This window comes from Pagrus pagrus (genome assembly GCF_965226575.1).
Source record: "Pagrus pagrus genome assembly, chromosome: 1".
NCBI lineage: Eukaryota > Metazoa > Chordata > Actinopteri > Spariformes > Sparidae > Pagrus > Pagrus pagrus.
The window spans coordinates 38,473,998-38,500,259 of NC_140185.1; the positions used below are offsets into that span (position 1 = coordinate 38,473,998).

General features: G+C 42.4%; 2 protein-coding genes across 2 annotated transcripts in view; both read right to left on the reverse strand.

Moving 5' to 3' along the window:
- Positions 1–2,545, reverse strand: part of LOC311255704 (transient receptor potential cation channel subfamily M member 1-like) — a 34,540-nt gene extending 31,995 nt beyond the window's left edge. Inside the window, exon 1 of the mRNA XM_084350353.1 lies at positions 2,436–2,545. Within this exon, the coding sequence (XP_084206479.1) occupies positions 2,436–2,519 (84 nt within the window). The 5' untranslated portion in view covers positions 2,520–2,545. The remainder of the gene's footprint in view (positions 1–2,435) is intronic.
- A 10,658-nt stretch (positions 2,546–13,203) lies between these two features.
- Positions 13,204–19,294, reverse strand: galr1b (galanin receptor 1b; the record flags this gene model as incomplete). Its single annotated transcript, XM_084376942.1, has 3 exons — positions 18,480–19,294; positions 17,065–17,130; positions 13,204–13,521 (listed from the first exon to the last, which is right to left on the reverse strand). Exons 1-3 carry the CDS (start codon positions 19,188–19,190, stop codon positions 13,204–13,206), a joined length of 1,095 nt encoding a protein of 364 aa, XP_084233068.1. The 5' UTR covers positions 19,191–19,294.
- Positions 19,295–26,262: the final 6,968 nt, after the last annotated feature.

A 26,262-nucleotide genomic window follows, 5' to 3' on the forward strand; every position in this document is an offset into this window, starting at 1 on the left:
AAAGTTCATTTAAGTTGGTTCGTTCACACTCTGCTTATCAGAAGACACTAAATGGACCATCTGTCACCGTTCAAACACACAAACCTCTGAGGAGCGTCGTCTTCACAACAGGCAAGCAAGAGAACCAGAAGCATCATCCTGCAGCAGCAGGTCTATCTCTACCACAAGGTCCAGATGTCTCTCTACGTCCTGCAGCTAAGGTCTCCAGGTGGACCAGGAGGGTTTCCAAGAGGACCAGGAGGCTCTTTGAGGACCAGAGGGTCTCCATGAGGACCAGTAGGCTCTGTGAGGACCAGGAGGCTCCCTGAAGACCAAGTGTCTCTCTCTGGTCACCAGGCTTGTCTCTGACTCAGTCTGCAGCCTAAGTACAGGACCAGACAAAAGAAAGGAGTTTCTGCAGCTGAGCGGGCTCATATGACGAGCATGTGAGGCAGCAGGGTCTTTGTTGGAGCCGGTCTCATGACTCTGGTCTGAGGTAATCCTTCTGGGAGTCTCATGACCTGTCTAGCTTCAACACAAAAGTATTTCATCCAGACCTGGAGCCAGACTCCAGTCTGCTTTGAGAAAATCCTCCAGCAGCTCAACAGCAGACCCAGTAGAGACCCTTCAGACCCAACAACGACCCTACAGACCCAGCAGAGACCCTTCAGACCCAACAGACCCTTTAGACCCAGCAGAGACCCTTCAGACCCAGCAGACCCTTCAGACCCAACAGAGACCCTTCAGACCCAGCAGAGACCCTTCAGACCCAACAGAGACCCTTCAGACCCAGCAGAGACCCTTCAGACCCAACAGACCCTTTAGACCCAGCAGAGACCCTTCAGACCCAGCAGACCCTTCAGACCCAACAACGACCCTACAGACCCAGCAGAGACCCTTCAGACCCAACAGACCCTTTAGACCCAGCAGAGACCCTTCAGACCCAGCAGACCCTTCAGACCCAGCAGAGACCCTTCAGACCCAACAGAGACCCTTCAGACCCAGCAGACCCTTCAGACCCAACAGACCCTTCAGACCCAGCAGAGACCCTTCAGACCCTTCAGACCCAACAGAGACCCTTCAGACCCAACAGAGACCCTTCAGATCCAGCAGACCCTTCAGACCCAACAGAGACCCTTCAGACCCAGCAGAGACCCTTCAGACCCAACAGAGACCCTTCAGACCCAGCAGAGACCCTTCAGACCCAACAGAGACCCTTCAGACCTGTAAGCAGTCGGGTCCCCTCGAGCTCTGAACTGGGGAACTGAGACATCAAGACACTGAGACACCAGAACACCAAGACACTGAGACATTAGAGCACTGACACATTAGGACACTGAGACACTGAGACATTAGGACACTGAGACATTAGGACCTTGAGACACTGAGACATTAGGACATTGAGACACTGAGACATTAGGACACTGAGACATTAGGACATTGAGACACTGAGACATTAGGACACTGAGACATCAGATGAGCAGCAGCAGAGCTCCGCCCCCAGAGGAGCTGAGAAAATCAAACCGTGACTGAAGTCAGAGGACTGACTGACTGTTTGTTGTGTGACTGTGAGCTGATTGGCTGATGGAGATGTACAGCAGGTGAAGGAGACCATAGACATATACAGGCAGCTCTGCCCCGTGAACTAATACAAGTCAATGGAGTGAACTTTATAAAGCTCCTTCTGCAAAGTGCTGTAAGTTAATGCCTTTCATCCACATACGTCGAATATATTCAGGAAACAGACAGGAACCAAACCCACGTCTGTAACGTCCTCTTACATGTCAGGATCTGGTTATTATAGACACAGATTCAATATTCAACCGTCATGTATCATCACAGTCACAGAGTTACATACATTGGCAGCTGCAAACACTCATAAAAACATTAGAAAAATACATCCGGTGGTTTGGTGCCCACCTGTATACTGAACATATAAGGAGGAGTTAACGTTTATAATCATCAGAGGACGTTACAGACGTATTTTTTGGTTCCTGTCTGTTACCTGAATATATTCGTACGTGTGTGGATGAGAGGCATTAACTTACAGCACTTTGTAGAAGTAGCTTTATAAAGTTCACTCACTGACTTGTATTAGTGGCAGAGCTGACACATCCAATATGGCGGCGACGTCGACGTACGGTCCAGCGCTCAATGAGGCGTCTACATATATATGTCTATGAAGGAGACTGTGTTGATGTGAGGAAGACTACATTGCTCGACACAGAGACGTCACATGACCCATGACATCATCAGTCACTCACTCAGTCACATTAATAGTTTTTAAACTTTCCATTTCTGATCGAAACAAAAACAGCTGATTGTGTTTCACAAACGTCTTCCCAGACAGTCTCCATGTTTCTATGGAAATGTCCATCTGTTGCTTCATTGCCTGATGTGTCTCTCTGTCACAGTTTTAAATAAAGTTGTGTGAGTTTGAATGTTGTCCGTCTCACCTTCTGTGATCCAGAGGAGGCGCTGCGTTTGATGGATGAGCGTTTAAATGATCCGTTGGTTCCTCTCCTCCCTCTGCTGTCCATGTTGACACGTTCAGCTGTCCTCCACCTTCATCCTCCTCTCTGCTCCTCTGTCCACCGCTCTCCTCCTCTGTCCTCCTGTCTCCTCTGTCCTCCACTCTCCTCTGTCTCCTCCGCTCTCCTCCTCTGTCCTCCTGTCTCCTCTGTCCTCCTCTCTGCTCCTCTGTCCTCCACTCTCCTCTCTCCTCTGTCCTTCTCTGACCTCCTGTCTCCTTCTGTCTCCTCCTCTGTCCTCCTCTGTCCTTCTCTGATCTTTTGTCTCCTCTGCCCCCCTCTCTTTACCTCTGTCCTCCTCTCTGCTCCTCTGTTCTCCTCTCTGCTCCTCTGACCTCCTGACTCTTCTCTGCTCCTGTTTCCTAATGTTTTCTCTCTCTTCCTTCCTACTCCAGACTTTTGTCTCCTCTCTTTGTCTCCTCTGTCTCTTGTGTCCTCCAATCTTCTCTCTCCTCGTCTCTCCTCATGTCATGTCTCCTCCCTCTCCTGTCTCTCTTTCTCTCCCTGCTTGTTGTCTCCTCCGTCTCGTCCCGTTCGTCCTCCTGTCGGTGCTGTCCTCGGCACTGTGATGCGTTCAGGCATCTGTGTGGTGGGCAGTGACAGGCGAAGACCCTGTGTAATCAGGATTAGTGGATGGAGGACGGGCGGCGCTGTGATGGACGGAGATTTAATAAATAAATGGTGAGTGAAGGTAAATCTACTTTAAAGCAGTTTACACACACACACACACACCCACACACACACACACAATGTTGCTTATTATTTATTATTGTTGTTTATTAGATTGACATCAAATCAACTAAGACAGAACGTGTATATCATACTGTAGTATCTATAATAAATATAGTGTATATATAATAAATATAGTGTAGTATATATAATAAATATACTGTATACAATTAATATAGTGTATATATAATAAATATAGTGTAGTATATATAATAAATATAGTGTATATATATAATAAATATACTGTATACATATTATTAATATAGTGTATATATATAATAAACATTTACATTTTACATTTTATTTCATAGGCGCCTTTCTGTCACTCAAGGTCACCTTACAGTAAATAAAAGACAATGCACAGTACACAATAGAATAAAATAAGTTAAAAATAAAATTAAAATAATAAAATAAAAAAGAAAGCCACAAAAGTACACAAGAGTAAAAACAGTTCAAATGGACAGGAAGGTCAGTTAGAGGGAAAAGGCAATCTTAAACAGGTGTGTTTTGAGTCGGGACTTGAAATGTGATAGTGTACTGATGTTCCTTATTTCGGGTGGCAGAGAGTTCCAGAGCCGGGGAGCAGAGTGGCTGAAAGCTCTGCTCCCCATGGTGGTGAGACGGGCCGGGGGGACAGTCAGCAGAATGGAGGAGGATGAACGGAGGGTGCGAGAGGGAATGGCAATATGGAGAAGATTGGAAAGATGTCGGGGGGGCAAAATTGTGAATGGCCTTGAATGTTAGCAGAAGGATTTCGAAGTCAATGCGGGACTTGACCGGGAGCCAGTGGAGCTGCTGTAGGACGGGAGTGATGTGGTGGATGGAGGGGGTTCTGGTAATGACACGGGCAGCTGAATTCTGGACCAGTTGAAGTTTGTGCAGGGATTTGTGGGTGAGACCGGAGAGGAGGGAGTTGCAGTAATCCAGGCGGGAAGTGACGAGACTATGGACAAGGATAGCAGTGGTATGGAGAGTAAGGGAGGGGCGGAGGCGGTTGATGTTGCGTAGGTGGAAGTAAGCAGACCGGGTGATGTTGTTGATGTGAGATTGGAAGGAAAGTGTGCTGTCGAGGATGACACCCAGACTCTTAACCTGTGGGGAGGGGGAAACGGAGCAGTTATCAATGATGAGGCGGAAATTGTTGGTTTTGGAGAGTACTGATTGTGTGCCAATGAGAAGAATCTCAGTTTTGTCAGAGTTGAGTTTTAGTAGATTTGAAGTGAACCAGGATTTTATTTCAGTTAAGCAGTCGGTAAGGGAGGAGGGCGGGAGGTTGGGAGTGGGCTTGCTGTCGAAGTAGAGCTGGGTGTCATCTGCATAGCAGTGAAAAGTGATGTTATGTTTGCGGAAGATATTGCCAAGAGGAAGGAGATAAATGATAAAGAGGAGGGGCCCCAGGACAGAGCCCTGAGGCACACCTGAGGTGACAGGGGAAGGTTGGGATGTGAAGGTTTTTAGCTGGATGAACTGAGTGCGGCAGGAGATATGATTTGAACCAGTTTAGAGGAGTATGAGTGATGCCGAGGGAGGATAGTCTCTTGAGGAGGGTGGTGTGACAGATGGTATCGAAGGCTGCACGGAGGTCGAGGAGGATGAGAATGGAGAGTAAACCAGAATCAGCTGCCATGAGGAGGTCGTTGGTTATTTTTATGAGTGCAGTCTCGGTGCTATGGAGAGGGCGGAAACCAGACTGGAACTGTTCGTACAGGTTGTTGTTGGATAAATGAGAATGGAGTTGAATTAATATACTGCATACATATAATTCATTTACTGTATATATATAATAAATATACTGTATAAATATAATTAATATACGTATAAATATAATTAATATACTGTATATATAATTAATATACTGTATACATATAATTAATATACTGTATAAATATAATTAATATACTGTATACATATAATTAATATACTGTATACGTATAATTAATATACTGTATACATATAATTAATATACTGTATAAATATAATTAATATACTGTATACATATAATTAATATACTGTATACGTATAATTAATATACTGTATAAATATAATTAATATACTGTATACATTTAATTAATATACTGTATACATATAATTAATATACTGTATATATATAATTAATATACTGTATACATATAATTAATATACTGTATATATTTAATTAATATACTGTATAAATATAATTAATATACTGTATACATATAATTAATATACTGTATATGTATAATTAATATACTGTATACATATAATTAACATACTGTATAAATATAATTAATATACTGTATACATTTAATTAATATACTGTATACATATAATTAATATACTGTATAAATATAATTAATATACTGTATACATTTAATTAATATACTGTATACATATAATTAATATACTGTATATATTTAATTAATATACTGTATATATTTAATTAATATACTGTATAAATATAATTAATATACTGTATACCTCTCACAGACCAAGTGTGACTGATTGGATCAGACAGACGTGTCTCTGCTCCGTGACGAGTGGCAGTGACATGTTTTGTGTGTGATCGGCCTCCACTGGAAGCTCTGAACACAACATACCTTCACCTGGCTGCAGAGGCGTAAAGGTGTGCTCCCCGTTTCTCAATATGCGTTCTTCTCTGTACTTCTGTTCTTGTGGACTTGAGAAACGTCATCAGCGCCGGACCAAGTTCTGTTCCAATTCAAAGTTCGCATCTGGCCAAGTACGGTCGAATGCCCCGGACGTGTTCTTGCCCCGCCCATTTCATCGAGGATGCATCGGTGGAGACTTGTGTGGACTTTGGGAAGTTACGTATCCCAGAATGCATTTCGTGATAGCAATGGCCGAGGAGCGGAGCGGACCGTCCTCCCGCCCCCCTCACAAGTTCGAACTTGGCGTACTGGGTATTGAGAAACGCTGCAGGTGTTACACTGTGACATCACTGCTGGGTCGAGTCAGTCCTGAATGGAACTTCCTGTTTGAAGTCTGTGTGGAGTTTAGACTGGACTTTGGCTCCATCTGGTGGTCACACGAAGACTGTGAATAAACACACAACACTGACCACACAACACACCAACACTGCTGCATGTCTGCCTGTCTCTCTGTCTGTCTGCCTGCCCACCTGTCTGTCTCTCTACATGCCTGCCTGTCTCTGTCTGTCTCTCTGCCTGCCTGTCTCTCTGCCAGCCTGTCTTTCTGCCAGCCAGTCTGTCTGTCTCTCTGCCTGCCTGTCTGTCTGTCTCTCTGCCTGCCTGTCTGTCTCTCTGTCTGTCTGCCCGCCTGCTTGCCAGCCTGTCTGCCTGTCTCTCTGTCTGCCTGCCTGTCTGTCTAATCTGAGCCTGATGCAGTCATGAAACATTACAGGTGTGTAGTTGAGATCAAAATGAGGGCGGAGTTCAAAGATGGGTGTGTTCTGACACATGGTTACGGAGTTCTGATGGGTCAACATGGTGACAGTGTTCAGAGTTCTGCTCACCTGTGTGGACCCACTGTGATCAACTTATTTAGCGGGTCTGTCTGTAAGAACATATTTATCACGTCTGTCTTTTCTAAAAACACGCTGAGGACGAACATGATCAGCTGATCACTTTATTATCTGTTCTTTAAAAGAAAGAGAAAAGAAAAACAATAAACATTTTATTCGGTTTATTTAATGTTTAGAATAAACAGAATTCTGTGAAACCTGAAAACAGAAGATTCAAATGATTTCATTGACTTTTACAGATCAATAAATGAAACAGATAAATACTGAGACATCATGAAGTGAAGATTCTCTGAAGAAGTTCTGTAAAATGACTGATTATGTGTAAACCCAATAACATGATCATATAGTGACCGACAGCTCTGACTGTAATTCAACATGTTCAAGTTTGATAATATTTGATTGATCCATAATTTTTCATGTTTCACATGTTTCCATCTTGGAAATTGTCAAAAACGACCGGAAAAAAATCATTACGTCTTTTAAAAATCTTAAAATTAAAATACATGAGGACACACTTTACCTAAAAATAAAATATAAAATAGTTTGTGAAGTGAATGACAAAAGTGTAATATGTCAATTTAAAACTCAACTGTGATATTATACAGTTGTTTTAACATTATCAGTCAGGTTTGGTCATCTGTACTCATGTGTCAGTAGAACCACACTAACAGAGGGGGGCGCTCGAGAGCAGCGACATGTAAACACCCTTTTTCTGCGAGCTCTGCATGGAGATAACAATTTCGTTTAATTTCAACCTCTAAAACAACCCAACAGCTGACCAAAGTGTATTCCCAATGTTTTATGTCACATTAGCTGCAGTCCCTTTTTCCTTTTTTCCCCCTTTTTTTCTGGAGTAACGTCTGCACCCATGTCCAGCAAACAAAGGCCCAAGCCAGCAGCTAAAACCTCGGACTCTCCTGCGGCGGAGCCGCCCACAGACACGCTGGCCGTCGCTACCATAATGGAAGCCATTAAAGCCTCCGAACAGACGGTCACGGCCAAAATAGAAGACACGGTGACTACACTGTTGACAGATCTGCACACAAAGATAGAGAACCTCTCTGAAGAGCTGCGTGGAGAAATAGCCTTGGTTCGCTCCGAAACACGGGAAGCTCTAGAGACTGCTAACCAGGAGCTTAAGCTACAGGCTACATCACTACGTAGCCTGGAAGACGGCACTAACCACTACTCCGACTGGGTCGTTGAACTAGAGTCACAGCTGTCTTCGCTGTCCTCCCAAGCCAAGCAGCTTACATCCAAGACGGAAGATCTAGAGTCAAGGCAACGCAGAGATAACTGTCGTATTATCGATGTGGACGAAAGCCTTGGGGATATTCGCATGGAAAGATCAGTGGCTAAGCTACTACAAGATTCACTGGGGCTGGACTATACTCCGACACTTGACCGTGCCCACAGAAGCCTGCTGCCTAAACCCAAGCAGGGGGATCCCCCGCGACCGATCGTTGTTAAGTTCCACTACTTTCAAGAAAAGATGGACGTCTTGAGGAAAGCATCAAGCCAGCACCCCGTTCTGTATAACAACAAACCAATCTTCATTTATCCAGACTACACTGCTGCCGTGAGGAAACGTCGTGCTGCCTTCAAAGAAGTAAGAGAGCTGCTGAGACACTGCCCTAACACCCAGTTTGGCCTTCTGTTCCCCGCGACTTTGAAAATCACTGCCCCGAATGGAGAACGGAGATCATTCGGCTGCCCTGCTGAAGCTAAGCAGTACATTATCGATCACCTACAAACCGAGAACACAGGTAACTGAGAGACTGTAAACCTCACACTCACATACTTATTAAACATGTAATCCCATAAAATGTCATGTACAGCCAGTCTACCTCTCAGCTGAACGACAAACAAAGACATGACAGTTTTGAATGTGTGCGTTAACTACTATGTCAGTATCTATTCAGAGAGGGGGTTTACTTGTAATCAGAGTACAATGGCCAATAATTAATGTGCAGACAGACTGTTTCTGCTCTTTATCCCTTCCCATCTCCGTTTTAATTTTATTCTCTTTATAATTTATTTTATATATTTAATTTATTTTCCTTTTTTGATTTATGAAACATTATACAAACCTCACTCAGTGGACTGATAGTCCTTACTGTAGTCTACACTTTCCTTATGTTTTGTATTTTGTTTATTTTATTTATTTATTTGTATTTTTTCTCCTCCCCATTTACTTAATTAGATTTTCATTTATTCCTTCAGTTCTTGTTTGTGTATGGCAGCTACGTAAAGTAACTAACTCGGAATTCTCAGTCTTAGAGGATCATTTTCTTTCTACACTGTTCTCTTTATGCATAGTTCTTGTATGGTTTAGATAGACAACAAGTGTTCTTGTTCGATGGTATGCTCAACAGGCCCCACATGTTACAAACTCACAATACCGTAGTATTGTAGTGTCAAATCACTCTCCTGTACAGTTAGACATTCACTTTCCAGAAAACATCCAACCACAGCGAACATGGCAACTTGACCCCTCTCTATTGTTATGCAGCGAATTTAAAAAATTTGTTGCTGAACAAATAGACCTTTTCCTTGATATAAATGACCGTCCGGATATATCACGTCGCACTTTGTGGGAATCACATAAAGCCTACATTAGATGTCAGATAATTTCATATGTGGCACATAAGAATAAAGAACGCAATAAACGTTTTTTAGAAATTGAGCAGTCTATAATAGACATTGACAAAAAATGTGCAATATATCCCACACCAGAACTACATAAAGAACGTATCTTATTACAAATGGAATTTAATCACCTTTCTACTCATCAGGCGGTAAGACATTTGCTTAGAACCAAACAAAAATTCTACGAACACGGTGAGACAGACAGACAGCCAGCAATTCCCAAATTACAGGGATAAACGTGACCCAAAATTTGTAAACTGCCAATTCAAAAACTATTACTGAAATTTATATTTGTCAGATGCAGATACGAATATGGCTAAAATGCAATCCTTTTTGGACTCTCTTGATGCCCCTTCTCTTAGTCCAGACGGGGGGCGACCCCCGTTCCGAAGGACCGCCATTCCGACGGGCCGCCATTCCGACCGGGTTATGGTTAAGGTTGGGGTTTCAGGTTCGGAATGGCGACCTTTTTTCAAAAATAATTAAGGGCTGGCATTCCGAAACATGAAAGTGAATGTTCGGGATGGCGGCCCTTCGGAATGCCACCCTGGACCCAGTCCAGACATCCGACTCTCCCTTGATCAACCTCTCACCATCAGTGAGATTCAAGCTGCAATTAACTCCATGCATAGTGGGCGGACTCCAGGACCTGATGGGTTTCCGGCCGAGTATTATAAGATATTCTCTTCCAGATTAGTTCCTATACTTAAATTAATGTATGACGAAATGCTGGAGACTGGCTGTTTACCACCGACCCTCACCCAAGCAACCATATCATTAATATTAAAAAAAGATAAGAACCCACTTGATTGCTCGTCCTATAGACCCATCAGTCTCCTCTGCTGCGATTATGAAATTCTGACCAAATCTCTGGCAAACCGATTGAATGATGTGATACTTATACATCAAGATCAGACCGGCTTTATTCCAGGTCGGCAGCCATTTTTCAATCTGAGGCGGCTCTTCAATGTAATGTATTCCACCCATCCAACACAGCAACCTGAGGTAATTCTGTCACTCGACGCCTAGAAGGCTTTCGATAGGATAGAGTGGGAGTATTTGCATGCAGTCATAAAGAAGTTTGGATTTGGAGAAACATTCAGCAACTGGATTAGAATTTTATATTGTAGCCCAATGTCGGCTGTGAAAACAAATGGCTCTATATCAGCATATTTTCCAATATATAAAGGTATGCGTCAGGGCTGTTGTTTGTCACCATTCCTATTTGACTTAGCCATAGAACCTCTTGCCATTGCAATCAGGGACAATGAGGAAATTAAGGGCATCACAAAAAGAAACACAACCCATAAGACTGCGCTTTACGTGGACGACTTGCTCCTTTTTGTCGCCAACCCAAGCAAATCTATACCTCACCTCCTGCAGCTACTACAGGAATTTGGGAGTTTCTCCGGCTATAAATTATACTTGACAAAAAGTCTACTTTTCCCAATAAATGATTTTAGCAGAACACTAGATTATGATGCATTCCCCTTTAAAACTGAATATCAATCCTTTAAGTACCTAACCAGTTCATTTGAAACACTTAAGAAGGCTAACTTTGATAATCTATTAGAGCACACAAAAAAGGATCTGGAGAGCCGGTCAGGCCTTCCCATTTTACTGGCGGGCCGCATTAACACCCTCAAGATGACAGTACTACCTAGATTCCTGTATTTGTTTGTGACAATTCCTGTCTGGCTCCCAAAACGTTTCTTTATCAAATTGGATAAATATATCTCATCGTTCATATGGAATCATTCCACGCCTCGAATGAAGAAGATTTATTTAGAAAGACCTAAATCTGAAGGGGGAATGGGTCTCCCAAACTTTCTCTATTATTACTGGGCATCAAACATTTCTAAACTGGCATACTGGGTGTCGGCATTCTCTGACAAAAATGGGCCTGCCTGGGCAACGATGGGACTTTCATCACACGCATTGATATCCCCTATTTCTCTACTAACAGCTCCCTTGTCAACGCAGACCAATAGTATGGCCTTTTTTAACCCTGTTGTTTCTAACTCCATTAGAATCTGGGTACAATTTCGCAAACATTTTAACCTTGATCTGATGAATAGCTTCTCTCCTCTGTCCCTCAACCATCTTTTCACACCTTCACACCTGCCAAACAAAGACTCAGCATATAATCTATTAGATCTGAATCCATGGAACAGGGGTTTGATCTCTAAGACGTATAATATAATACATAATATTGATCCTCCAACACAAACCAAAATATGTGAAACCTGAGAAAGGGACCTGGAAATTGTAATCCTGGACGATGTCTGGGCTACATGCATCTCCATACACACCTCCTCCATATGTATAAGGCATGGACTGATACAATTCAAGGTATTTCACAGAACACATTACTCCAATGACAGGCTAGCTAAAATATACCCATCTGTTCACCCTATCTGTCCCAGATGTGGAAACCTGGTGTCATTGGGCCACATGTTCTGGTCATGTCTCTCGCTAGCTGATTTCTGGTCCTCCATATTTGACTGCCTTGCAGCTTTATGCAACACATCCCTCAAACCCAATCCACTCACTGCTATATTTGGAGTCACGCCCTTGGAAATACATATCACAAACACACAAAAGAGAGCAATAGCATTCTGTAGTCTCATAACGCGTAGGTTAATCTTAATGAATTGGAAATCTAATAAATGCCCACCCTTCAGGAGATGGATTCAGGAGGTGCCATCTGTACTTCAGCTTGAAAAGATTAGACATACTCTGAAAGGCTCTTGCGACACATTCAATAGGGTGTGGACTCCCTTCATTGAATATGTGAGGAAGGTGAATCTCTATAATATTAGTCATATCTCTGTTACATACGTTCCACTACTATTATTGTAATGCATTACTACATACTATCCTTACCGTTAACCACTACTACTGTTATCACTAGTAATCACATTTCCATGTGCATTTCATTGTTGTTGCTGTGATGCCTCTTTATGTACTTTCATTCCTGTCAACCATCGCTTATAATTGAATACATTGTGATCTCGTTGATCTGCTCTGTACATGCGACATCTATTGCACGTCTGTCCGTCCTGGGAGAGGGATCCCTCCTCTGTGGCTCTTCCTGAGGTTTCTTCCGCATTTTTTTTTCCCTGTTAAAAGGGCTTTTTTTTTGGGGCAAGTTTTTCCTCACTCGAATCGAGGGTCGAAGGACAGAGGGTGTCGTCTCTGTACAGATTGTAAAGCCCTCTGAGGCAAACTGTGATTTGTGAATTTGGGCTATACAAATAAAATTTGATTTGATTTGATTTGATTTGATAAGATCATGTCATCATGTTATCTAAGCGCTCTCTCTAGTCAACTGTCTGAATAGCCCGTTGATATACCTCTGCAGAATTGGATATTTTGGATTGGATTGGATTTTTTGTACTCTTGGTCCCATGGGGAGGGTATATGGGGAGGGAGAAGGGGAGGGTACCAATATGGGATTTTGTTTTGAGTTTGTATGTTTGTATATGTGTATGTATGTATACTTATTTTCTGTATAACTGAAAACACCTAAAATAAAGCTATAAAAAAAAAAAAGAGAGAACCACACTAACATGTTCGTGGACTCTTCAGGATGTCTCCACACACAGCGATGTATGGAGAGTCAGAAGGCACATTTCAGGTGCACATTTTGCAGGTTTTCTGTTCACTCAGTCATTTTCTGTACTTCAACCAGACGAGGTCAGCCTTTCCACAGCAGCCAATCACAAGCTGTCCTGGTGTCATGTGACCTACATGCTACTGTACACCTCCTCCATCAGCCTCTGATCAGACACGCTCTCCCTTTGTTCGTATTTATCTGATCGTGTCCGTCCTTCATATGGCAATGGTGGAGTGCGTGGTGGAGAAGTTCTCCATGCGGAAACGAACCACCTTGCTGTTGGGTGGCGTCCGGTACAGGAAGTGGCAGGTGAACACCTGGCGGCAGGCCTTACGGAAATTCTCAGACAGGAAGGCGTAGAGGACAGGGTTAACACAGGAGTTCCCATAAGACAGGCAGTGTGCAACAATGCGGAAGGCGAAGGAGGCGTCATTCAGGGGGAAGGTGCCAAATTCCACCCACATGGCGATGATGTGATGAGGCATCCAGCAGATGGTGAAGGCGGTGACGAGCAGGAGAACCGTCTGAGCCGTCTGCAGGAGAACACAGAGAACATCAGCCTGAATCTAGAGGACAGTGTGTTCAAAGACCAGATTTAAATGTGAACATTCCCCAGATACTCCAGAAACATCAGCACTCCCCAAACACTGCCGTATACTCCAAAAACATCACCACTCCCCAAACACTGCTGAATACTCCAAAAACATCATCACTCCCCAAACACTGCTGGATACTCCAAAAACATCATCAATCCCCAAACACTGCTGAATACTCCAAAAACATCATCACTCCCCAAACAATGCTGGATATTCCAAAAACATCATCACTCCCCAAACACTGCTGGATATTCCAAAAACATCATCACTCTCCAAACACTGCTGAATACTCCAAAAACATCACCACTTCCCAAACACTGCTGAATACTCCAAAAACATCACCACTCCCCAAACACTGCTGAATACTCAAAAAACATCATCACTCCCCAAACACTGCTGAATACTCCAAAAACATCATCACTCCCCAAACACTGCTGAATACTCCAAAAACATCATCAATCCCCAAACACTGCTAGATATTCCAAAAACATCATCACTCCTCACTTTATAAAAATGTTCTCACTTTAGGACCATAGGTGACCATAGGTGTAATTCCGGGGGGAACAGGGGTTCTCACACCTCCTTCCTTTCTAGGAGAAAGAGAGCTTTGTCACCTTCAATAACTTATATCAGTGAAAACATATCATTTGAAAGTATATAAAAACACTTGTGCTAATTTAAGATGCGGAACGTTCCCCCCCACCATATGCCGCACAGTGGTTTGGTCCACTGCCAATCAACCTGCACCTCACACACCTGTCTCTGTGGAGCGCCTGAGTGTGGTGGTGCTGGTATTGCTGGTGGTGCTGGTGGTGCTGGCGGACCATATTAAGTAGGTATTTTGCACAAGTTAACTTAAAAGAAAGGTGCTATTGTTCTCTTGTCACAAAGTTGTAGGTTTAAGAACAAAAAACGTTTGATTTGGGTTAGAAATATAAATAAAATAGTTCCCTGTTCCAGTAGGAACAAACACGACTGTACAGGTCCGGAGGTCTCAGTAAAAACACCTTGTTTTGTCGCCACAAATGGGGCTAGAATATTCCAGGTTGTCCTTAAAAACATTCAGGGGTGTCCCTGTTTTCTGTTTATTGTCCCACCAGCAGTGAAGTGAGACATCTGCCCTGGCCTGTGACAGACGGACAGATCCAGAAATGTTCCAGATTCTTGTGTGAACGGGTCCAACTGCGGGTGGGTCAGTGATGGATGAGGAGAAAAGAATCAGAGCTTTATAAAGCAAACAGAGAGAGGAGGACAGGAGGGGGACGGCTGTCTGTCCACTTCACATGTACAAACAGAGACACTGACAACAGAACTGATGTTCAGGGACTAAAATAAAATGTTCCAGCTCTCAGGTCGTCTCAGCTTCAGCAGACAAACTGTAAAACTTTTTGTTTCATGTGCTTTTTGTGAAACCACTGGATATTTCAAAGGAGACGTCAGGACATTTTCCAGTCGAGTTTGTGGAGACAGAATCAGGTATATTAAGACGAAACATGAAGTTTTCCTCAGCAGGTGGCTTCTGTGTTTAAACCTCACCTGACCATCAGCACAGTGATGGAACATAACGAAACGTAACTTTGAACAGATCAAAGCACTTCATCGGGCTGACATTAACATGTCATCACCTTTAATTTGATATGTTGAACGTCACCTGATGAATCTCATGTTAATATTCTCTCTTTTAGCTGTTTCTGGTCTCAACACAAACACTGCTGGCTGAAGATACAAGTCAAATATCATAAAGTCTCACGTCCTGCTGTCAGTTGTTTTATATGACTTCATGTGTTTTATGTGATTTGGCTGCTTGATGAAGAACTCAACACAACCATGAAGACCTTCCTCATGATTTACTGTCAGCAAGAAAACTAATAACTAACAGGTTATTACAAACATTCTGTTTCTCTAGAACATATTTGCTGTTGCAGAAATCAAACATTCTTGTCATAAATGTATTAAAGTTAAATAAATATAAAGATGAATATCTGATGTTGTCTACAATATGAAAGTGTGCGGTTGTTTGCACAGTGTTTCTGCCGTGAATGAACTTGAATCAGTCGGAGTCTGAGGGAATCTCGTCTATTCTTAGTCCTGCTGTCTAAATATTTACCCAGCAGCCTTTGTTCCTGCTGTAAACTGATCTGTGATCTGCTGCTCAGGACGTCTGCTAACTGTCACCTGTCAACCTCGGTGGCCTCCCCAACCGTCTCTGTGATCCTGTGATGTTGGACACATTTCACCTGTCAGAGTGTTGATGGACCGCTGCGACCCCGGGGGGGTAACAGGACCAATGGGGGTTGTTAATCTACTAACACAGAGCCGCTCGTCACAGTTTCAGTACGGTTTTCTTTTGGTTTGGCAGAGTGAAAGATTCAATTTAGTCATTGATCTTATAAAATGACGGTTTGGTTCAAAACTAAATTATTTACATGAATGAATAAATAGTGAAACTGACAAATAAGACACTAATTTATAAAATGAAGTGTTGAGGATGAGTTCAGGAGTCTCAGTCTGGGGAATGAAGCTGTTCTGTAGTCTGGTGGTACGGCAGCAGATACTTCTGTATCTGTTGTCAGATGGCAGCAGATACTTCTGTATCTGTGGTCAGGCAGTAGCAGATGCTTCTGTATCTGTTGTCAGGTGTCAGCCGATACTTCTGTATCTGTCGTCAGCAGATGCTTCTGTATCTGTCGTCAGATGGCAGCAGGGTGAACAGACCGTGTCTGGGTGGGTGTCGTCTTGTAGAATCTCTGGACTCTGTGCAGAAGTCTCACTTCGCTGATGCTCTGTAGATAGTACCAGTGATGTTCTGGTGGTTTTAATCAGCCGCTGTAGAGCCATTCTGTCCTGCGCTGTGATAAACCAGACAGTTTGTGATGTTTCCTGTCAGGATGATTTCTTTTGATCCTCAGTAAAACTTCCTAAGTTTCTGTAGGCAGTCGAGCCTTTGCTGTGCTGTTCTAACCGCTGTGGAGACGTGTGGTGACATGGCGGCTCTCAGTGATATTGATGTAACAAATGTACATCTTAAGAGAAGTTCCATCTTTGAATATTTGCCTCTTCACAGTAAGACAGAAGAAGAAGAAACAGACTGCAGAGCTGATAACTTCCTGTCCCTCTCAGGACAAAAGAAACATTCAGAATGAGACATCATCATCATCATCATCATCATCATTAACTGTGCTGATGGTCTCACACACGATGACTGATGTTCTTCATCAGAGTGAGAGCTGACTGCTGATTGGCTGTGAAGGGTGTGGATGTTTCCTGTGAACAGCAACTGTTTGATCAATAACTCATCAATCAACCAATCAGCAGGAGAATAGAGATTCAATCAGCCAATCAGCAGGAGAACCCGGATCTTATTTCTAAAAGTGAGATTGAAAACAGTTGAGTTGAAGCTCTGACTCGCCGCTCAGTCTCCTGACCCGAACATGTCTCACTCACAGACAGTTTTATGAGGAGGAGGAGAAGGAACTGTACCTTTCTCTTGGAGCGCTCAGACTTCTTGGACATGTTCTTCATCTTTTTGTGCAGATGAAATAAAACCTGAGGGAAAAACAAACAGTGACAGAGAATCAATATTCATGATCAGTAAGTGATCAATAACTGAGCTCATCTCTAAACAGGAAGTCTGTCAGTACAATCTGTTTGAATCCACCTGAACTGAACAGTTAGAGACAAACAGACAGGAAGTGTGCCTTCACATTAAGAGCACAGACACACAGCTGACTGCAGACTTTTAACAAAATATTCTGAAAAAAATAAATAATAAAAATTATTTTATATTTGTTAACAGTGTCAGTGCAGATCAATAATCTGTAAATGTTCCATCTGTTAGTCATCAGCAGCCTCTGAACAGATGTTAGAACATCACTGACAGCAGAAAAATAACCAAAACACATCGACAGAATAAAAATGATGAATAAGATTCAAACAACCTGAACTGACCTGTCAACACCTCCTGTATTAAAATCAATCAGTAAAAATCCTGCTGAAACTAAACATGTTTCACTGATTAACAGTGTGAATACTGAATTATGAGATAACTGGTGGTTCTGGAATGATTAAAAAAAAATCAATTTTAAATAAAATATTGGCTGGATCTGAAAATAACTAACCTAATTTCCCCTTGGGGATTAATAAAGTTATCTATCTATCTAACTGTTGATGTCACTAATTTATTCATTTGTGAAATCATTTGAGTGTTCAAGAGCTGAAACGATTGATCAGTTAATCAGTTTGTTCTTAAATGAAAATGAATCAGGAACTATTTAATTACCAGTGAACTGGTTACAGCTGTAAACTGTCTGATGTGTCAGTGAACTGAAGCTCTTTTCTAACAGATACATCGTCAATAAGAACTGAACTGAGTGAATTATTATTGCTAACTAAATATTTAACTAACAGGTCAACTCTGGTCGACCACACAACAAAAGTCCCTACATCGCTTCAGTTCTCTTCTGACCATTTGTCTCATTTTAAATGAGTACTGTTGCCATGGAGACGAGCTGAGCAGTTCAGTTAAAATTAAAATTAAAATATTTGTCATTCAACATTTGTAGGGTTTGTACAGATTTCCTAAATATCAGTGCCACTCTTCAACCACTTCATGTTTTATTTTGAAAACTCGCACCAGAATTTTATGAATATATCATAAGAGAGACCCAGTTCAATCTGCACTCTTACACCGCCTGAGTTATATGTCTTTTATTTTGAAACAGCAGCCGGGTGTTTACCCCGTGTCGTGTCCGTGCGCTTGGCGCCGGTTTTACGCACAGTTTTATGAGCATCAGGACTTCGTGCGCGCACTTTGGCCCCTGTGTTGTTATTAATCATGTTTTACAGCAGCGGCAGTCAAACATTATCCTGTTAAATGAGCTCTTTTTTTAACTGACCCTGGTGTAGCAGCAGCTGATGAGCAGCAGCGGCAGCAGGTACCCGAGCACCAGGACCGTCACCCTGTAAGCGCGTTTGGAGGCTCCGGACCACTGCTCCCAGCAGAAGGTGCTGTTGGGGGCGCTGGGGTGGCTGGTGAGGACCTGGTGCTGGGCCACCGGGACCGAGCACAGTAGGGACAGCGTCCAGATGACGCACACCCCGGCCAGCGCGTTCCTGCGGCTCCGGACGCACGGAGCCTTCCGGGAGCGCACCACGGCGACGTAGCGGTCCACGGACATGGCCACGAGGGTAAAGATGCTGACCAGCATGCTGACGGTGGAGAAGAAGTGTCCGAACTTACAGACGAAGGCTCCGAACACCCACTGCGGCAGCGAGTAGATAGTGGCGTGGAACGGGACGCAGAAGAGGAGGAAGAGGAGGTCCGCCGCGCTCAGGTTCAGAATGAAGATGTTGGTCGGGCTCCCGGGGCGCCTCACCCCTCCTCCCCCACCGCCCCCACTCACTCTCCCTCCGCCACTATACTTCACCCTCCCGATCACCACCATCACCACAGAGTTCCCCACCACCCCCACCACGAAGATCAGCCCGAACACCACCGGCACGACCACCGCCTCCGGCCCGGACCCGTCGCCCTCCGCCGCCGTCTCGGACCGGTTGGACTCCCGGAGGTCAGCCCAGGCAGACGACTCGTTTCCCGGCTGCAGCATGTTGGCACTCTGCGGGTGGAGCTGGAGGTCAGAGCAGGTGGAGGAGCAGAGGACAGACTGGCTCAAAGACCAGGTCCATGATCCGGATCAAACAGTCCACTGACTGCTGGAGACACGGCAAGTTAACGGAAACATGACGTACAGCTTCCTGTCAGCACATTTCACAATAAAACAAATGTAATGAGAAAAACCAACAGGAAGCAGAAGATGAGATTATTTTCAATGAAATGACAGAAAGCACAAACAAGAACAAAATGTTTCATTACTGAACTGTCAAATCTATATTCAGAAAACAATATGTTCTCACATCACAACGCAAGACACAACGCTCAGTCGTCTGTTCTCCTGCTGAGTCCGATGATTAAAGTTCTGACTGTGTGGTGTCTCCTTGTCTCAACCGGTTTCATCACTTCACTGAGTTACTAATTGATCTTTTTCCAATAAAGGTTCAGTCTGTAGGATTTAGTGGCATCTAGTGGTGAGTTTGCAGACTGCAACCAACTGACCACCCCTTGCCTCACCCTCCCTCCTCTGTCTCTTCAGTTTGTCCATTCTGGGCTCCTGTGGAAACATGGTGGACGCTCTGTAGATGTACAGACTCATTCTGAGGTAACAAAAACACAAACATGTCTTTAGTTTAGCTTTAGTCTCAGTTTAACACAACAAGCCTGGGTTTAACACAACCAGTCTGAGTTTAACACAACAAGCCTGGGTTTAACACAACCAGTCTGAGTTTAACACAACAAGCCTGAGTTTAACACAACAAGCCTGAATTTAACACAACAAGCCTGAGTTTAACACAACCAGTCTGACTTTAACACAACAAGCCTGGGTTTAACACAACCAGTCTGAGTTTAACACAACCAGTCTGAGTTTAACACAACAAGCCTGAGTTTAACACAACCAGTCTGAGTTTAACACAACAAGCCTGGGTTTAACACAACCAGTCTCAGTTTAACACAACAAGCCTGGGTTTAAGACAACCAGTCTGAGTTTAACACAACCAGTCTGAGTTTAACACAACAAGCCTGAGTTTAACACAACCAGTCTCAGTTTAACACAACAAGCCTGGGTTTAACACAACCAGTCTCAGTTTAACACAACAAGCCTGAGTTTAACACAACCAGTCTCAGTTTAACACAACAAGCCTGAGTTTAACACAACCAGTCTCAGTTTAACACAACCAGTCTGAGTTTAACACAACCAGTCTCAGTTTAACACAACAAGCCTGAGTTTAACACAACCAGTCTCAGTTTAACACAACCAGTCTGAGTTTAACACAACCAGTCTCAGTTTAACACAACAAGCCTGGGTTTAACACAACCAGTCTGACTTTCAGCTCATTGCACACTGACCCAAACATATTAGTAACTGTACTGTAGTAACTGTACTCACAGTAGTAACTGTACTGTAGTCACTGTAGTCACAGTAGTCACTGTACTTTAGTAACTGTACTGTAGTCACAGTAGTCACTGTACTGTAGTAACTGTGCTCACAGTAGTAACTGTACTGTAGTAACTGTACTCACAGTCATAACTGTACTGTAGTAACTGTACCGTAGTCACTGTACTGTAGTAACTGTACTCACAGTAGTAACTGTACTGTAGTCACTGTAGTCACAGTAGTCACTGTACTTTAGTAACTGTACTGTAGTCACAGTAGTCACTGTACTGTAGTAACTGTACTCACAGTCATAACTGTACTGTAGTAACTGTACCGTAGTCACTGTGCTCACAGTAGTAACTGTACTGTAGTCACTGTAGTCACAGTAGTCACTGTACTTTAGTAACTGTACTGTAGTCACAGTAGTCACTGTACTGTAGTAACTGTACTCACAGTCATAACTGTACTGTAGTAACTGTACCGTAGTCACTGTACTGTAGTAACTGTACTCACAGTAGTAACTGTACTGTATCACTGTAGTCACAGTAGTCACTGTACTTTAGTAACTGTACTGTAGTCACAGTAGTCACTGTACTGTAGTAACTGTACTCACAGTCATAACTGTACTGTAGTAACTGTACCGTAGTCACTGTACTATAGTAACTGTGCTCACAGTAGTAACTGTACTGTAGTCACTGTAGTCACAGTAGTCACTGTACTTTAGTAACTGTACTGTAGTCACAGTAGTCACTGTACTGTAGTAACTGTACTCACAGTCATAACTGTACTGTAGTAACTGTACCGTAGTCACTGTACTGTAGTAACTGTACTCACAGTGGTAACTGTACTGTAGTCACTGTAGTCACAGTAGTCACTGTACTTTAGTAACTGTACTGTAGTCACAGTAGTCACTGTACTGTAGTAACTGTACTCACAGTCATAACTGTACTGTAGTAACTGTACCGTAGTCACTGTACTGTAGTAACTGTACTCACAGTAGTAACTGTACACACAGTCGTAACTGTACTGTAGTAACTGTACTCACAGTCATAACTGTACTGTAGTAACTGTACTCACAGTCGTAACTGTATTCACAGTAGTAACTGTAGTAACTCCAGGTACTTTTGTTATTAAAGCTACAACAGGAAGTAAAAACAGCATCATCAGCCAATCACTGATAGAGAGAACAGAAGGTCTGATTATTTATGATGTCACACACACAATATCATGTTTATGACTCTCTCTCTCTCTCTCTCTCTCTGTATGTGTGTGTGTGTGTGTGTTCAGTTTCTAGGTCTGGTCAGGACCCACACGGTCCTCAGGACTCCCACCAGACTTTACAGATGTATTACCCACGATTCATTGCATTACAGACACAGTTTTTCCAATCGTTGACTAAAATAACAGAAAGAACTTCTTCTCATAATAAAATAAAAACATCATGACTGAAGATCAGTGGGTGAAAAGTTTCATTCAGCTGGAACAGGAAGTCAGTTTGCTTCACCAACAGCTGCTGAGCATTAAATCATGTAATATAATGTAATATAATATAATATAACATAATGAAATATAATATAATATGATATAATATAATATATCAAATCAGCCTTTTACCCTCTGACTGTTGTTTGTACGCCTGCCAGTTTTTCAAAAATAAAAGCCCTGTTAAAAATGAAGGGTTTCTGTCCACTGAAACACTGGAGGGCTTTTAATTTGAAACAGGTGAAGGAAGTGTTGAGCTAGTTGGGTTTGAGTGTATCTGTGAATGAACTAAACATTCACTGTAACCTTCTTTTAATTTAAACTGAACTGGAGCTACTTTTGTCTACTCGGCTGCTTTTTGTTCTAGTTTCAGTCAGATAACTGCAGCAAACAGAAGACACAGTTTGTTGAAACAAGCTGATTATTGATCTGTGTCAGTCGTCTAAGGAGTCAATTTACTGAGTGACTTGTTAAATGTGAAGTTTAGGGCTGTGTCTGTTTGAATCATCGTGTTAACGAGTCCTGACATGTGACTTCCTTCTAACAAGAAGCAGAGTGTGAGTGATTGAAACTCTTCTGTCGTCTTCTCTCTCACTTCATTATTAAACTTCCTGAATCAAAGGAAGCAGCTGAGTAGATTCAATCACTGACAGACTGATGAGGGACTCTAACGAGCTGCTGGAAACAAACTGATGAAGTTTTACATAGTTTTTTATTGTTCAGTGCAGATCTGAGACAGAGAAAGACTTCAGGACAGAGAGACTGACTGGAGAACGTCTGCTCATCACCTGATTGTCTCAGAATTAGAGGAGAAGTTGTGTAACAACAATCAGCTTTCATAAATCTGATCACTGAGCTTCACTTTGTCTCCAAAAAAAAACCAAAAAACCTCCTGTTAATCGATAATTAATCGATGATCAATGACCCCTGAGTCTCACCTGTCATAAACGAGAAGTATCCAGTGAGGCTCAGTTAACTCACAGTTCGTCACTCTGCTGATAATCTGCAGAATCACACTTTTTATAAAACATATTTGCTCTTCTAAACAAACATACACAAGATTATCTGTAGAATGTATTTTACTGTGCAGAAACAAACTGAACCTGAATGTTTTGATGTTGTGTATATTTTGTGTTTGTGTTTTGGTTGTTCACCAGTTTACATTTCTGATATTTACTGTAAACTTGTTATATTTCTGTATATGATCACCTGATACATGTTGTTTATTTGGGATAAAGAAAGTCTTCCTCAGTCCTGTACTGTCTCTCCATCAGCTCACACTTACTCTGACCTGCTGTCCTCCAGCTGTCCTCCAGCTGTCCACCAGGTGTCCTCATCCTCATTCTCACTCCAGTCTCTCAGTCCACCTGCACACCTGTTCCCACTTCTCTCATCAGCTCACTGTCACAGTTCTAGTTCTTTGTTGTTGAGCCACACTTTACCTCAACTGTTCTTCACAGTATAATACCTTTACCACATCTGTTCTTTACGGTATAATACCTTTACCACAACTGTTCTTTACGGTATAACATCTTTACCACAACTGTTCTTTAGAGTATAATACCTTTACCTCAACTGTTCTTTACAATATAATACCTTTACCTCAACTGTTCTTTACGGTATAATACTTTTACCTCAACTGTTCTTTACGGTATAATACCTTTTCCACAACTGTTCTTTACGGTATAACATCTTGACCTCAACTGTTCTTTACGGTATAACATCTTTACCACAACTGTTCTTTAGAGTATAATACCTTTACCTCAACTGTTCTTTACGGTATAATACTTTTACCTCAACTGTTCTTTAGAGTATAATACCTTTACCTCAACTGTTCTTTACGGTATAACATCTTTACCACAACTGTTCTTTAGAGTATAATACCTTTACCTCAACTGTTCTTTACGGTATAATACTTTTACCTCAACTGTTCTTTATGGTATAATACCTTTACCACAACTGTTCTTTACGGTATAACATCTTTACCACAACTGTTCTTTATGGTATAATAACCAGTGAACATGTTGATGTTCCTCCCACATTCAGATTGCTGACTGTACACAAAGGCAGACACACACACAGTGTGTGTGTTATCAGTGTGTCAACATGTCACATGTGTGACATGTTGGCACACTGCAGCTGCAACAGCAACAGCTGCTCTGTTTTTTGCTGTGTGTTAAAAATATGTAATGAGACACACACACCATTACACGCACACACACACACACACACACACACACACACACACACACACACACACCAGTCTGGTCAGCAACATCACACAGAGAGAGAGAGAGAGTCTGAATCTGTAACAGCAGCTGTTCAGTCTCATGATTCATGTCTCTGTTTTAATGTTTTAATGTACAGAAAACTAACTGCTGTGTGACATAAACAATAAAAGACAACAAGATGAATATGACAGAATAGTCTTTAAACACCTGAGCTGTGTGAGTGGAGACACGTCAGGACTGAACAGTCGTCTGTTGTCACAACTGCAGCAGAAACATCATCAAACGTCATTTTAGACTCTCCTCTCTGGCAGGAGGCTGCAATCCATCAGGACCAGAACCTCTCGCCATAAGAACAGTTTTCTTTCCCTCTGTAACTTGCCTCATTAACAAGGACCCGTGACCCCACTGACACTAACCCCCTTCCTCCCCCTTCACTTACATTACATTAATGTAAGTTTTAGTAACCTGACGGTCATATTTTGCACATTGATATATCTACTGTGACCTCGAACAATCCAGGTCAAACTTTTTGCACTACTGGATAAATCTGGACATTCTTCACCTACATAAAAATCGGTCACACTCTATTCATATTAATATTCACACTCTATTTATATTTATATAGTGTTATGTCTTTTAAGTATTGTTATTATTGTTTGTTGTTTTGCACCTACAGACCACAGAAAATTCCTTGTATGTGTGAACTTAGAAAATGTACAAAAGCGATTCTGATTCTGATCAATGTTCGTTTGTTAAAGTTTTTATGATGAAAATGTTTCTGATGAACTGCTTATTAAAACAAAAACAACCGGCGATGTTTGATGGAAATACATTTTTCTGTGCATTTGTTCCTTCAGATTAAACTCACTGATCTGTTTGTGAGGTGACATCACAGCTCTGGCCGCAACAATCATGTCTGTATTTCATCACCTGCAACATTAAATATGACACGAGTAATGCGATACTGAACATGTCTAATAACAACATATTTAATGAGTTTTACACAGAAACATCAGTTGACTGCTCTGACACAGTGAGTGTAGGACAGAAATATGAAGTTATTCAGTTTGTGTGTATTTTATTTACATTTACATTTAGGGCATTCAGCAGACGCTTTTGTCCAAAGCGACTTACAATAAGTACATTTGTCACAAGAATGAAGCGTCAACATATCACCGTTGATAAAGTAGAAAAGAAAAGATAGAAACAATTTTCAAGCCCTCATCAGAGCAAAGTAGCTGCTATTCATCAAGGATATTTTTCAAGGATGTCTGGTGGTGTCATCAGATGTTGGAGGTGTCACTGGTCTGACCAGTGTTTGGAGGTAGATGGGTGCAGTTCTGTTGACGGCCTTGAAGGCCAGCACCATGGTCTTGAATCTGATGCGGGCCGCAACAGGAAGCCAGTGGAGGTCACGGAGGAGCTGGGTCACATGGGAGAGGGTTAGGGTTTTATTGTGACAGACGTAGTTACAAACATCCTGAAACAGTTTGAACAACAAAATAAAACTCATCGACAAACATTCAATACATTCTTCACAATAATTCTTGTGTGATATCTGTCGTGGTTCCTTTGTGTTTCCAGGATGTGATTTTTATTTTTCTCTCTTCACTTACAGTATTTATTAACTGATTTTTTACTTTCATCTGATTTTGATCAAACTACATTCTTCATCTCGATGTTTTCGCTGAGAGGAGTCTGTGTTCTGTAATCAGACCTGAGATCAGTGAATTAAACCAAAGTTCAGTTTGGATCAAACAACATGTACTGACTGGTTTCTGTGTGCTGCATCATCAGCCAATCAGAGAGCGGGAGGTTGGGGCGTGTGACTCGTGAGAACGCCGCGGCCGCCTCAGGTCTGATAAGCAGCTGACAGCTGAGCTGGACCAACCAGGGAGCGCTCTGATTGGCCGAGGCCCAGCAGGGTTCAGGGATAAAACAGCAGCTCGCTCCTCCAGCACATCATCTTCATCACC